At 40.2% G+C, this 16,311-nt stretch overlaps 1 protein-coding gene across 1 annotated transcript; it reads right to left on the bottom strand.

Annotated features, from left to right (window-relative positions):
• Nucleotides 1-209: 209 nt before the first annotated feature.
• Nucleotides 210-3,458, bottom strand: LOC128982031 (uncharacterized). Its single transcript, XM_054401070.1, has one exon. It carries the CDS (start codon nucleotides 3,456-3,458, stop codon nucleotides 210-212), a length of 3,249 nt encoding a protein of 1,082 aa, XP_054257045.1.
• Nucleotides 3,459-16,311: the final 12,853 nt, after the last annotated feature.

Below are 16,311 nucleotides of genomic sequence, written 5' to 3'. Positions count from 1 at the left end.
TTCATCTTGCACTAAGCCAAGATGCCGCGCGACCTCTTGAAAAGTGCGGCAGTTCGGCCCACCGGGGGGCAGGAGGTCGGCATAACCACGGCAAGCAACAGTCATCAGTAGGATACGCAGGTAATACTGTTCAGTCCTGCTCGGAGAGACCCCAAAACAGTCTGCACACTTTCTCGCCGCGCTGGCGGGCCGTGATAAAATGGACGCCGTCAGGGTGCTCGTATATCTTCGCAGTTTTTAGGGCGTTTGACGTGGACCACAAACGTTTCATAAAAACCCTGATATGTCACGTCGTCAAACAGTGAAATACGAGGCCGGTCGAAGTAGATTGTAAGTTTGGAGCTGTTCCTAGCAGCTGCCGCTGCCAGTTTGCCTGGTCTGAACAGGACGGACTGCTTGCCCTCCAGATGGACGGGAAGACATTCAACCGTCGGTTCAGATTCTGATACGAGAAAGTTTAATAAACGCCAGCACGCGTCACTGGCACCCACCATTCTCTTCGTCACGTAATGCTGTACCTCATCATCTTGCTTACTGAAGGGAGTAACTGTGACGTTCTGGAGAGACCCTCCCTTCATAAGATATTTGAAGAGGTACTTAATCACGCGGCGAGTAGACGCCAGCTCCAAATTGATGTGGGCCTCGTATTTCAATAAAAGTGCGGAGTTATACGGCACAACCCAGCCATCGTGAACGCTGATGTTTCCCTTTCTTGAAACAATTGTCCCCTGATTGGTATAATCTCGCTTGTACTGGACGAATCCCCTCTCGTCGACGTGGGTGGTTTCACAGCAGGGCTTGGGGAAATATTTGGTGCAGTAAACCTTTGCAGAGTCCCAACAGAGGAAGTCAGTCCTATGATCATTACCACATGGACCGTGGATCATGTGTTTTAGGACCAACTTCCTCAGTCGGCCTCCGGCCTCTTCTTCCGAGGGAATATCCGCGCGGATGATGGAGTCAATTTCGGACGCCTGAACTGGTCCGTCTCCGTCAATCTTGAAAACAATGTGGGCGTGAGGAAGGCCCCTCATTTGCATCTCGATGACGTAGACGATATAGACAGAGCGTCCAAACATTGCTCCACTGCGCAGGTCTCGGAGAAGTTCCAGAAGTTTGATCCTAAAAACTCTGCAAGCAGTGCTAGGGTCACTGCGAGTACCTCCACGAGGGCAAGCTTTCTTGTTCTCCTCCCAAGTCGCGTTGTACGTAAACGTCAAAAAGAAAGTGGGGGAACCCAGGCGCGATACGATTGCCATAGCGTCTTCGTACTTTACTTTCATGTACCTGGGCCCCCCGGTGAACGAACTTGGGAGGTAGACTTTTCCTGCCTGCACCCCACCCTCGCCTTGGACGGTTTCATCACGAGCGATGTCGTTCAAGACCTGCTGTGCATTCCGAATCTCGTCAACCGGCCCCACCCGCAAGGCACTATCGGTGTTCTTCAGCTGCGTAAACTTAATATAACGCAGTTTCTCCTCCTCGTACCTCGCGAACATCTCAACCTGCCAAGCTTGTGAGAGACGGCCTAGGTGAGAGAAGCGAGGTTCCGAAAGTAGGAGGCACCGCGAGTACTTAAATTGAGTCAGCTTAGCACCCTTGTTGTCAAGACGACCAACGTGCCATCCCACAGTGCCTTGTGGGTAGAGTAGGGGATATTCGAAAGGTTCCATAAGGGGATGTAAAAGGTCAATAAACGTAGGTCTGTCGGAGCCGCATTTCCATATTGTCAGTCTCCGGGGCTCAGTGTCGTTTTCATCATTGCTAAGCACGGCGAGAACAGGGCCATGGGTAGACCTACTTGTTATCTCAAATGCAAAGTGAGCATTTACAGAAGGCTCGTTGCTCAATCGACGGTAGTGCTCAATGTAAGGATTTTCCCTTGAAAGGAAATCAGCAATACCGTCGATGATCTCGGCATCAAGCGATCTACCCATCGCAATGTTACGGCGCTCTTCACCATCGTCAATATACAGGCGGGACCGATTCACAAACTGAACGTTCCCAGAACGAGTGGTGAACTTTTGTCCTGGGGCGTCCAGATTGTAGACCTGGTGGTACATTCTTCCCTCGATCTTGAAAAAAGAAAGACCACTGGGATGACGATACCCGCCTGACACTTCGAGCGCGCAGAGAGCAAACAGGTCGTTGTACGCACGGGCTCTTTCCAAGAAGTGACGATTGGAGTAGAAGAGTTCTTGTAGAGGAGGAAGTTCGAGAACATTGAATGCTCCCTCCCCGCAGCACCATTGCTTTCTGTTCTTCTCCTCCTCAAAGAGCCGTGCTTGGCAATGACGACATCTGTAAATATCGTCCACCCAGAGACTGATTTTCTTCAATTTAAAAGGGTCTACTGTGGCTAATAATTCCCCACTCCAAACAGACATCGGGCCGTTTTTAATTACGGACCGGGCAAGTGAAGCAGGCATATGTTGGAGCTCAGAGAGCTTAGGATTTCGTAGTCGAAAAATTTGAACTCTTTCCGAAGCAGCACCGGGATGACGCAAGTCGTACTCCCTAACAGCCTGACGGTGTACATCAGGGTGAGTTTGGCTGTAACGCCCAACAGCCGCTCTGTTAACTTCGGGGTGGTTTTGAGAGTACTGACTTTTTATCTGCCTGATAAGATCAGGGTGCGTCTCCCTATACCTTTTATTTGCCGCGTCCACTTGCTCTTCCCTGGTCGTGTCTAGATATTTCGGACGTCCGCGTTTAACTTTTTTCGGTCTACCAGGACCTTTGGAATCCTTAACAACTACTTCAGAACCAGACTCTGACAGTAATTGTGCCAAAACATTCTCTGGACATTCAATCGTGTGGACAGTTTGATTAAAGGAAAATTTCAGTTTTGTAACGGAGTACTGTCCACCGACGAACGCAGAATTCACCAATAAAAGGGAGGCCAGAGAATGAAAATTATCACACACAAACAGCCTAGCCTTATTATTGCCCTCATCAATGTCTCGACGACGGCTTTCGTTCACCGCGTGAGAATCAAAGAGGTAGAGCCGCCCTTGGTAACGCCAAAAAGCGACTGCTACCAATTGACCCGTGAACACAAAGCCGCCATCAACAGAGTCGCCGGGCATGGCCGTTTCCAACATCAATGATAAAGAAGTGGTCACATCGTCCGATTCGGCGATGCAACGCGGGTACAAACCATCACCAACACTGGAAATCTCCTCGATGGTTACATGTTTGTCCGCAACCACGAAGTTCCTGGCAAGGTCCTCGGGAAACAGATACCTGTGAATGACGTTATACTCACGGCGTGATTGAGTGTACAAACGGTCGCCGGCCATGAGTATCTCGTCAATAGCATTGGTACTGAATCCACCACAGAACACTTGCCAGGCGAGTGCACAGGCTGAATTAGCCATGCACTGAGCATTGTTGCTGTCGGTGAATCTAAGATCTCCCTGATGGAAAGACCCAGCAGCAATACAATAGTGATCCATACTAACAGTTTAATCGAATAACAAGTTTAGATCGCAAAAATCGGAAAATATAATAGTCCAAATAGGAGCAAGAAACTGGTCGTGAAACTGTAACAGGTATAGTCAAATTTGGTAGCAAAAATAAGAGCGAGAACCAACTCATTATAGTGCATTACCGACTTGTGCGTACTGCTTAACCAAATAATCCGCCATTATAAATTTTTTTTGGTTAAACGGTTTTTAATGTGTATTAAGGCATTTTTCTTTCAATTTTAGGAGCATAATAAGTAGAACTTTATGTCAAAAAAGTAGTTTTAAAATTAAAAACACGTAAAAATATCCAAATTTTGAAATTAAACCTATGTTTTGGGGGTCAAGGAGTAAAGTTACGAAAAAACATTAAATTACTAAAACTTAAAGTAAAGCAAAGTAAATACAAAGAATTAATAATATTTGCATAAATAATTTACTTAGGTTGGGAAAAGTAGTGAAAACGGTAAAAAATTTGAAAGAAAAATTCCAAATTTTGAAAGTAAGGCGGTTTTTGAAGCTGAAGGAGTGCGAATTTCGGAAAACTCATATTAGTGTCTTGTAGAGAATTTAATTCCGAACCTACGATTTTTCCTCAAATCGTTTCTAGCGCTTACCGTTTTCGAGCTGTAGCCGTTTAAAAAAAATGTGTTTTGTCGTTTTCGGAGGTCCGCCATTTTGGATTTTTGGAGGGGTTAAAATTTGAAAATGGGAATTTTGCAAATTTCACCGTTAATGAAGACCCATACTACGTTACTGCCAAATTTCAAGTCTCTATCACGTTTTTTAAACCGTTCAGATGAGCACACAAAAGTCCGCCACTTTTAATGTTTCAACGATCCATAAGAATAACATTAGGCTCAAAAAAGTGGTAAAAAACCTTCAAATTTTGAGATTAAAACTAAGTTTTTGTGGTCAAGGAGTAAAGTTACGAAAAAACATGCAGTGTGTAAAATTTAAAGTTAACTAAGTAAAATACAAAGCATTAATAATATTTGAAAAAAAAAATTATTTAGGTATGAAAACATAGCGAAAACCAAGAAAAATTTGAAAGAAAAATGCCGAATTATGAAAGTAGGGCGTTTTTTGAAGATGAAGGAGTGCGATTTTCGGAAAACGCCAAAGAGGGTTTTGTAGAAAGTTTAACTCCCGTTCATGAAAATTCTTTCAAATCTTTTCTAGCTCTTATGGTTTTCGAGCTATAGCCCTTAGAAAAAAACATGTTTTGTTGTTTTCAGAGGTCCGCCATTTTGGATTTTTAGGGTGGTTAAAATTTGAAAATTTGAGTTTTGCAAATTTCACCGGTAATGTAAGATCCCATACTACAATACTACCAAGTTTCAAGTCTCTAGCACGTTTCTAAGTAGTTCAGATGAGCATACCAAAGTCGGAATTTTTCAATGTTATTTCCCATAAGAATAACATTGGGGGGGAAATTCTTAAATAAGGGGGGGTTAAAATAAAAAATACAACTTTTTAGAATTTTCCCGGTGGTTTGGGCCCAAGACCTAAAAGCGTGCCAAATTTCAACTCCCTAGCTCCTCTGGAAGTGCTCAAACATTAGTATCTTCCGTGAGTCAGTTACATACGCGAGATACAGTATAGTATTTAGATTTCATATGTTGAACAATCAAGATATTTCTGAGATATAAATGCATTAATTAATCAAACAATCATCAAAGCTGGCTCTTAGGGCCTGTGAATTGCGGTAAATTGTCTCCTCTGTATTAATAAATGTGTTCAGTTAACGTATCCAACAAGAACGATTTGGTCAGGAACTTGATTCACATGACCAGGTCACCAAAATGTGGCACCATTATGCCACAGTTGTAAAGTAAATGACATAAACTATAAAAACATAAATTACAGCCCAACAAAAATAAATTAACATACTGTCAGTTTCAACTAAAAGCTTTATTGATACAACAATGTATTATATCTATGAAGAGAACACATTACTTAACTATCAAATAAAATACACAGGTAAGCCTCGGTAACGAAACTACGTCACTCAATGGTTTTATATCACAGTCTTTGACTCGATAGAATTTCTACACCCGGTACAATGGTAAGGTTGTAAGTAACTCGGGGGCTTGTGTCGTACAAATCGGACAATTTTATTTAACAGAGTTTGAGGCTGTTTGAAGGATGAGGCACTTGAGAAACAAAGTAAGACAAATCAACGATTAAAACTACAACAAATATACATTCAATCTTACACTTAGAAATATTGCAACAATGCACACCTAGTATGTAAGTGCTTACAATCACAATGGCACCGAAATAACATACTCATAAGACACTAATTTTTTATTTTTTTTTTATGGTTACCTCGAGTGGCGATCTTAACACCTGAGTTTAAGGTTGTGACATTCAAACAGTGGTCTAAACTACATGAAAATGATAATACAGTACATTTTGGGAATATCTAGTTTAAAAGGGTTAACACTGTTTTAGCGAGTAGATTTGTGAGAAATCTAACGTACTGAGTGAATTAAGATTAAATCTAAAACAGAGAATAAAATATATGAGAGTGGGGAGACACTCCGCAGCATAAATAACAATAAAACTCAAACTAAAATAATATAATAAACATATCAAATACTACTTTGAGACAACATCAGTCTTGGGGGAATCTTTGATATATAAATATTTAAACACACAAAACGCAGGAATGCTGACTTGGAATATACAGACCTGCGACCGCCCGCACATTTACCAACGCTCCTAGGAACAACATTAACATTACGAATCTCAAATCTTTCTCGAATAAATAAAAGCCACAAGACTAACATAACAACAAACTAAGTATTTCATACGCTCTATTGCCATCTTGGAAAATGGCGGCCAATTTTCACTTTTTTGACAATATTTCACAAACCATTGGTATTAGAGAATTTTTGTAAATGCAAAAGTTAAAGAACGTCTAAAAATACATCTTTTTTATATTGCAAGGTTTGCTCTATCTCTAACGGTTATTGATTGAGATAAATAATAAAAGTAAGTATTAAATTTAAAGTTCCCATGTTATCCTTATGGAGGAAAATAAAATTGTTGCAGTTTGCCTATTTATGGATATATTTTGATCAAACTTGGCAAATGTATTTATTTCATACTAAGCTAATGATATTTAATATAAATGCACGCTTTATTACTCTCCCCATAGCAGTAAACCTAGTACTTGTTAAATTTAACCGTTTTTAAATAGGGAATCTATGTTACATTTTATTTAGGATATACAGGGTGAATTTTAAATGAGTTCCCCCCCCTACTTTTTTCTACGTTTCTTAAGATATCAACTTCGGACCACGTCAGATCATTGTAGTGTAGTAAGTACTTCATTTTGACTGGGTAAAAATTTTTGGCCGCCATCTTGGATCCGCTATATTGGATACAAATTTTTTTTTCAAATATAAAGGTAGGGTTGTGACCCATTGTTTCAAACTAGAATTTTACGCTGATTACAATGCCGCAATTAGTTTTTAAAAATCTTTATCTGTTCTAAAGTTATGAGGACTTTTTATAACTTTATTTTTAGCCTATTTTAACATTGTGCATTTACAAACTAAGACCATAATCTCAAAATAGTGCTAGATAAAGATAAGTATACACCACCATTCATTGTCGACCTATTATCACTTGGTTATGACGGATGTATTTTTTCGGCCGCCATCTTGGATCTGCCATTTTGAAATGTGACAAATTAATTTAAATATGAAGGTGGTGTTGTGACCAATCATTTCAGACTACTTTTTTATGCTGAATTTAATACCGCAATCCGTTTTGCATTTTCATATTTTTTTTTTTATATTAGAAATTTAAGTAAGATAATTTTAATATTTCATCAAGAAAGCCTGAAAAACGAAAACGGATTGCGGCATTGAGTTCAGCATAAAAAAGTAGTCTGAAATGATGGGTCACAACACCACCTTCATATTTAAATTAATTTGTCACATTTCAAAATGGCAGATCCAAGATGGCGGCCGAAAAAAATACATCCGTTAATTTTAAACTTACTACTAACTTTTATTATTTATCTCAATAACCGTTAGAGATAGAGCAAACCTTGTAATATAAAAAGATGTATTTTTAGACGTTCTTTAACTTTTGTATTTACAAAAATTCTCTAATACCAATAGTTTGTGAAATATTGTCAAAAAAGTGAAAATTGGCCGCCATTTTCCAAGATGGCGGCTGAAGCACAGTCGGGATTTATGGGGACTTTTGATATTTTATTTATTTAGGCTTACTAAACAACTGTACAACGTTTCCACTTAGTCCGAATTTGTTAGGTCGAATGGCACTTTTATCCCTAAATTTCTTGGACTATTATCACATTCTGCAAAAGAAAAGTAGAAAGAACGCTGTAGAATGGGGGAAAAAGAGTGGTATTGGGTGGGGGGGGGGGTTGGATGGGGCGAAGTAAGTTGAGATATTTATAGGGTTGAAGGGTGAAGGGGTTGGCTGAATAATATTAAAATCAGACCATACCCTTAATTTTTTTAAATTCAGAAAAATAACCAATATTCAATGCACTCTAGCGGAGGTTATTTTTAATGGATTTTCAAGTGTGAATAGTGCATTTTGAAGGAAATTTTGCCAACTTCCATTTTGTATAGGGGTAAAAGTCGCTAGAATTCATAGTTTTTGACTTATAACATGAAAACTTTAAAAAGTGCTAAAATTTCACTATTTTTTGCGAATATCTCAAGAAATATTTGTTGGACGACTTCAGATTCGGATTCAGCGCCCCAAAAAACACAAATTTCAGAAAAAATTCCTAGGACGCTATTTTTATCCACTTATGGTTGATTTTTACAACGGATTGACTGGACTATATGACTAAGGGTAAAATAATAGATTAGAATGGCTGCATTTTACATGTTAAATTATTTCACTATCAGGAGCTATTGATTTTAAGAGGGATGACAAATAGAGCTTAATTATGTTCAGCTAAATAAGCACAGAGTTTATTTAGTACATTTCTGCTTCGGCTATTCTATTAGTTAGTGGTCGCTCATCATCAATATTAGTAAATAAAGAGAGTTTTAGAGAGATGAGTCTTTGTCTTTGTGTCTTGGTTTTTCTTATGTTTACTGTTTTCAGCATTTGGGGTTGTTTACTGTCTCGGCATTTGGGTTTAAACTCCACTGATATTTACATCACAAAATATGCAATACCCAGCATACATTTTAAATTTACTACCCCCTGGAACTGGACCTGGTGTTGCTGTTGACAGGCCTACTGATGTTAGAGACGATGATAGCGACAAGTTCACTAGTTTGTTTTTTTTTCTGCGCCTGGAACACTCCGGTTTACTTCCCTAATGAACAATGCCATGTCATCTCAGTTCCAATCGCTTGGGTTTATGGTTAAAAACCATGTAGCTGGTCCATAATGCTGAGCCATGCAATTGACATCATTTCTAGGCTGTATCCAGTACTGGCTAGTGTTCCTGAATTTGGAGAATACTGATGTCAGGTTCCCCTCTAATTCTCCCGATGCAAGGTTGTTCAAACAGTCTCTAGCACTAAGAGAGCCACTGAATCCAGTGACGTTGAGCTTGTGGAATACTCCTTGTCTTAACTGCCGAAGGTTTGCATCATGCAGCAAATAAAAAAGGAACTGCTGATTCAGTCTGAACTGAGAATGCTTTTAAAGCAACCGACATTTGATAAATTCAGCAGAAGTGAGTCTGGTTTCTCTGGAATGGAACTGGCCAAATTTATCTTCGGGATATAAATCAGGGAAACCAAGCACGTCAATCTCTTTGTTTTCGTGACTAATCGGAGGGTCATTCACTTTCAGCATCTTATGGAGCTCGGTGTCATCACTATAAGATTTTGACTCATGAAGACTGTGGATTGTATAGTGAGACTCTTCTGAATCCCATTCCTCGTGAGTTACCTGAGTTAATATAGCACGTCTATGTAGTATTTGACAGTTCGTTTTCTGAGGTGGCAGTTCGTTTTGATGGGTAGATTGAAACAAATTTGTGTCATCATTAAGGTTGAAGAGTCCTTCTGGATCTGTAGGTAGTACGATGCTACCATAATGAGCGTTGTTTTTCTTTAAGAAAAGTAAGGCTGCGTGTACCTTATCCACACTAAGCAACATTTGCCAAACATTCTTTGCTTTGGTTGGTACCCCTCTGACCAAAACGTACAGCTCGTGGTTTGGATTCAGAGGGTCTATTGGTTTGGGCAATTTTTGCAGGGTTTCTTGAAGGGGTAGTGGCAAATGAAAACTTCTTCCCACGACTTTGGAAATTTGTTCCTGAGCTCGACTTGTTCTATTCCCAACTGTGTTCATTTTTGTAAAAACCTGAAATGCTTTGGCTCTCTGAATTAAAACTTTTTCATAACTGTTAAGGTAAGTTAGCTCTTTCGGCTGCGCACAAACATAGAGATTGTTAAGAATGCAAGTAGGAGGCGTCTGACCTTTACTTAGTTTTTCGAGGCAGCCTTGACAGATCCATCCCGTTTTGCACTCTTCTTTCTTTATGTCTTTTATTCTTTTCCATGTATGTCATACAATTTGACTTTTATGGTTTTCAACAGGCTTACTTGCTGCTTCTGAACAACTTATCGCATGAGACACAGGGAAACACTGGCGTTTCAGAAGAACGCTTCTCCAATGCCTCAAATGCTTTGTGATATTTTTCGAACAACTGAGACTCAGATTCAGGGACCTTGCTTTCACTTGTGCCATCTGTAAGAAAGGCTTTTGTTTGCTCTTTAAATTCCCTTTCTATCGAAAACAACAAGTTCACATGCACGTTAAGAATACCATTTCTAATTAGCATAATCTGCTTAGCTATTTTCAACAGTCGGTAAATTTTGGAGTCAAGACTACGAATTGCAGGAAAGCGAGGATAGATTGTTCTCAGAAAGGAAGTTTCGAAACACATGCTCCTCAGTAACAGTCCAAAGAGTGATGATGAACACCTACAAGAGATGATACACCACTTTGACATGAGTGATCTCCCATGCTGACAATAAGCTTAGAACCTTTAGCGAGAGAGCTTGCAACTATTTCATTGTAAAGAGTTTTAAGTTGCTCTAAGTGGTCAGGCTCAATGAAGCAAATATCTGAGTTGCATTTCCACTTTTTCTTTGGTGAACTATGAGCTGTGCTGGGCTCGTTACCAACAGTTATTTGTTTACCAGAAAACACTGTATAGGTAAACTCCCAGAAATAAGGCTCCGACGTGGAAACATGAAGACTGTGCCCACACAATGTCTCAACATTGTCTTCAAACGTGCTTGTTGCAGATAGCTTAGCAAGAGACTCTTTAGCACGATTTTGCAGGCTAACAAATAGCTTAAGGAAATCGTTTTTGTAATTTTTATAAGCATGCAACACCCATTTCAAGAGCTCTTTAGCCCTTAGCAATCTTTAAGTATAACCTTGCTCAGGTATTTTCTTAGCAATAAGTCTGGCTATTTTCTTACAATTTATTCTCCCAAAGAAAATATGTGAAGCTGCAACACTTTTTTTAGTTTTCCTTTTTGCATTATTTACTGATTTTCTTTTCCCATCAGATCTATTTCTCAAAAAAGCGTCGTCTTTGATAGGCTGCACACTTTCGTACCCTTTCGTGAAGAACCTTAAGTTTATATCGCAAGCGAAAGTGGCCAGGGTGTTTTGCAAGAAGTACTTTGTAACGTCTCCTGCGATTAGATTGTTTCATTTCTTGTTTTGCACCGTAGTTTAAAATATTTTAGCTTTATAATATTCTGGATTAGTAGAGTATTTCTGACGCACTCTAGCCTTGTGTGGCTCAGGATCAGTAGAATACTGCTGACGCACTCTAGCCTTGTGTGGCTCAGGATCAGTAGAATACTGATGACGCACGCTAGCCTTGTGTGGCTCAGGATCAGTAGAATACTGCTGACGCACTCTAGCCTTGTGTGGCTCAGGATCAGTAGAATACTGATGACGCACTCTAGCCTTGTGTGGCTCAGGATCAGTAGAATACTGCTGACGCACTCTAGCCTTGTGTGGCTCAGGATCAGTAGAATACTGATGACGCACGCTAGCCTTGTGTGGCTCAGGATCAGTAGAATACTGCTGACGCACTCTAGCCTTGTGTGGCTCAGGATCAGTAGAATACTGCTGACGCTTCCTAGCCTTTTGTGGCTCAGGATCAGTAGAATACTGCTGACGCACTCTAGCCTTGTGTGGCTCAGGATCAGTAGAATACTGCTGACGCACTCTAGCCTTGTGTGGCTCAGGATCAGTAGAATACTGCTGACGCTTCCTAGCCTTGTGTGGCTCAGGATCAGTAGAATACTGCTGACGCACTCTAGCCTTGTGTGGCTCAGGATCAGTAGAATACTGCTTACGCACTCTAGCCTTGTGTGGCTCAGGATCAGTAGAATACTGATGACGCACGCTAGCCTTGTGTGGCTCAGGATCAGTAGAATACTGCTGACGCTTCCTAGCCTTGTGTGGCTCAGGATTAGCAGAATATTGCTGCCGCAACCTAGCTCTGTGAGGTTCAGGATTAGCACTGTACTGCACACTTTTTCTTAACCTCTCAGTTTCAATATTAGCTAGATAACGTTTTCTCGCTTTGGATTTTTCTCCTTTAGCATGTTCAAGGTACCAAGCTTTAGAAGTAGAACTCTTATTTGTGGATTGTATGCTACCTTCTTCTGTTTTTATTTTTCTTGCCAGTCTTTCTTTAGAAGGCATACTGATGTTAGATTATAGAGAAAGTTAATGCAATTAAAACATGGCCATGGTATCTTACCAATTGATCCTAAGGGCCCTTTCACACGAGGCCACTGGTGGCGGCCACCGGTGTCCGCCACCAGTTACCGGCCGGGAAACTGCAGTGGATGATACAGGCAACTTACAAGCCACTCCACTTCAGCCACTGTACAATGATAGTTGTGAAAATGCTGTTGAACAATGAACATCTCCTTCTTCTCGCGTTGATAATAAAAAAATAAGGCAAAGACACAGGCGTACTATACCGAATTGCCGGTTACTTTTCAATTTCGCAAATTAGATCTTCAGTTTCCACTTTGTTTTCTACTATTTTGTTTGTTCTCTTATTCTGTTGTTTTCCTTTGTCTTTTTCTTTTTCAGCAACGTCCTCTTTATTTTTCTTCTGATCACTCATTTTCACAAACAAACAATTCAACACGAAAACACTCAACAACTACCATAGTGCGTTTGTCTTTGCAGTCTGCATTTGGACTGATTCAAAATAGTAGCTGCACGCTCATCCACGGTGGCGGCCACTGGTTGCTACGTGTGAAAGCTCCCATTTAATTCAATGCCCCGCGACGAGTTGCCGCCACTGCAGTTGCCGGCGGTTGCCGACTAGCAGTTGCGCGAGGAGACACTGCTCGGCCACTGTGTAGTGGCGGGCAACTGCAGTGGCTGCGTGTGAAAGGTCTCATTTAAAATAATGTTAAAGCTGTGGCGGGCAACCAGTGGCTGCCACCGGTGGCGGCCACCAGTGGCCTCGTGTGAAAGGGCCCTAAGAAATGTTCTCAATTTCTTGAACTAGATCTCTTCACTACACATAAACAATGCTGCTCTTTTTGTAAACATAAACAAGGCATCCTCTTATGTTCTGATACTGATAATCTTCTTATCAGTTCTTCTTTCAGGCTCGTGTAAGGGTTTTCCAGATTTGGGTTTGAGAGTAAGTCCTCTATTTCGGAAGCAGTCATCTCATCTAAGTGTGTCACAACGTGTGTGAAACGAAGGCTCTCATCGAAAATGTTCCATAAAGAGAAAATCGCCTCAATCTGTATGAACCAAAGTGCTGGTTTCTCACGCCAAAAATTGGGAAATTTTAATTGTGGAGATTGCATTGAAGTTGTGTTGTCAGACGGTCTTGGATTTACTGAATTGTTTCTTTCTTGAGTTTTCTGATTCATTGGATTAACCAAAAAATCTTCTTCTGAATCACCATTTTGTCTTGAATATTCAGAGTCAACTCCAATGACATCATTAAGTTGTTTTCTGAGATCTTGGTTTTGCTCTTCCATCAGTTTTAGTCTAGCCAATACTTCTTCATTGATTTCCATTATGTGTTCTTGATGTGTTCAATTCGGGGTCACCAATTTTAGTGAAAAGAACCTCATTTTAATGGGATAAATACTTTAAATAAAAGTCTAGAGGTTTCCACTAAATATTATTGTTTAATTTATCATACTTTTACAAGTAATTAACAATTAATTGTTTAGAGCAAATAAAAATGAACCACTTTGGTTGAAAAGCCTAAAAGAATGTCTCTTTGTTCATTTTTCTTTTCATAACAACCAAAATTCAATAAACTATTTAAAACATCTGTCAGCTGATAAATCTGTCAGCCACTACAGGAGCCCCCTACGAAGACTGGAAGTCCATGGAGTTTTTGGAGGGTTCCGAAAAGTCACACAAAAAAATAACAAATAACAAAAAAAAAAAATAACACAGGACAAAGGCAATTTCCATCAAACTGAAATTGGATTCTTGAATGTCACTTTTCTTCCAGACTTTGTCGTATACGACTTTTGAAAATCCACATCGTTTGAAGTCTGAGATACAGTTGAGGGCTTAACTTCATCATTCTGAAGGACATAGGCCGGTTTAACTCTGTCAAGACTAACTTTAACATTAGAACCATTCACTTTTATTGTGATAGTTTTACTGTCTTTCTTGATCACTGGATGAGGTCCGGTGTATGGATGTTGTAAAGATTTTCTCGCAGCATCCACTCTCAGAAAAACGTGTGAACATGTGTCCAAATCACGAAAAATGAAGCTTCGGTTAATGCCGTGTCTCTTGATGTTTGTTGGTTTCATTGATGAAATCTTGAGTCGTAATCGAGACACAAAATTAGTCGGATCCTCTAAGGGTGCTAGCTGGGTTGTTGGCATAAAATACTCGCCAGGGAGGCGTAAAACCTCTCCAAAAACCATTTCAGCAGACGAGATGTTCAGATCCACACGGAAAGCATTTCTTATTCCAAGAAGCACTGTGGGTAAGGATTCGACCCACGTGGAGGCGGAGTGGCACATGATGGCCGCCTTGAGTTGTCTGTGGAAACGTTCCACCATGCCATTTGCGCACGGGTGGTAACTTGTTGTCCTTAATCTTGAAAATCCACACAATTTTCCCAACTCAGCAAAGAGTGCAGATTCAAATTGTTTACCCTGGTCTGTTGTTATTCGCAAGGGAACACCGTACCTTGATATCCAACAATTGAAAAGAGCTGACGAGACTTCTTCGGCAGAGATGCCTTGCAAGGGGTGTGCTTCCGGCCATCTGGTGAACCTATCTACTACTGTAAGACAGTAACGAAGATTTCCAACTTGGGGTAATGGGCCGATTATATCCACATGAATATGTTCAAATCTACAATTTGGCAAAGGGAAATCGTTGATAGGTGTTTGAACATGACGAGTAATTTTTTGAACGTTGACACTCTCGACAGGACAAGGTCCACTCTTTACAATCACGATTTATTGAAGGCCAAACATATCTTGAAGTTAACATTTTATTCATGGATTTTATCCCAGGGTGACTTAAGTTATGGATTGAATTAAACGCTTCTCTTCGTAAACATTTGGGGATATACAATCGTTCTCTACCGTTCTTTGTATCGCAGTAGACAAAAACATCAGAGCCAGGAACTGGAACTGGTTGAAGACAAAGTGAAGTACTGTTTTCGAGAATAGACTTAAGTTCCTCATCATTAGATTGAGAATCTGCCAAGAGATGCAGATCAATTTTACTAGTCTTGTTGGCAGAAATAGATTCTATCCTAGAAAAACTGTCCGCTACTATGTTTGAAGCACCAGAAACATGTTGAATGTCAGTCGTGAACTGTGAGATAAATGAGAGATGGTTAGTTTGAACAGGAGGTAGTTTGTCCTTCTTTTGTTGAAAAACGAAAGTGATGGGCTTGTGATCAGTATAGACAGTACAGGAGTTAGCTTCTAATATATGTCTGAAATGTTTAACAGACGAATAGATGGCAAACAATTCCCTATAATAAGCGGGCCAACTGGCTTGCTTAGGTGTTAGTTTTTGGGAAAAGAAGGACAGAGGTTCCCATATTCCATCTTGATTCAATTGTTGTAGTACTGATCCTACTGCAGTATTCGATGCATCACAAAAAAGTGCTAATTTACCATTAGCGTTGGGGTGACAAAGTAATGTAGCTTCGGCTAAATGATCCTTACATTTACTGAATTTTTCAGTCAATACATCAGTCCAAGGGACTTTCTGATTCCCTTTTAATGACGAAAGGACAGTGTGGAGAGGGGCTTGAAATTCTGCAGCGTGAGGAATAAACCTGCGGTAAAAGTTCAACATTCCCAAAAATCGCCTAAGACCTTTGGCAGTTTGTGGCAAGGGATAATTCTGAAGGGCGTCAATGCGATCAGGCACAGGCCTGGTTCCGTCAGCGGTTACTTGATATCCCAAAAAAAACTACTGAGTCAGTGTTAAATACAGATTTCTTCACATTTATAAGGACGCCATATTTGACTAACCTCTTGAACAGAATACGAAGGTGTTCTTCGTGCTCGACAGGATCTTTTGAGAAAACAAGGATATCGTCAATGTAGGGGAAACAAAAACTTAGTCCTTCTACGACTTCATCAATAAACCTTTGAAAAGTTTGACCAGCATTCCTCAACCCAAAAGACATGAACGGGAACTCAAAGAGACCGAATGGGGTCGTTATTGCAGTCTTGGGCACGTCTTCTTTATTAACTGGGATTTGCGTGTATGCCTTTACAAGATATATCACAGTGAAAACTTTACTACCGTGTAAACAGTTTGAGAAATCATGGATATGTCGAACAGGGTAAGAATCTGGAATGGTGCG

This window comes from Macrosteles quadrilineatus, unplaced genomic scaffold (genome assembly GCF_028750875.1).
Source record: "Macrosteles quadrilineatus isolate MER2022 unplaced genomic scaffold, UCM_ALF_1.0 Scaffold_83__1_contigs__length_474695, whole genome shotgun sequence".
Classification (NCBI taxonomy): Eukaryota; Metazoa; Arthropoda; class Insecta; order Hemiptera; family Cicadellidae; genus Macrosteles; species Macrosteles quadrilineatus.
Note: the sequence above shows the minus strand (reverse complement) of the source record. Positions and strands in the feature narration are given on the sequence as shown.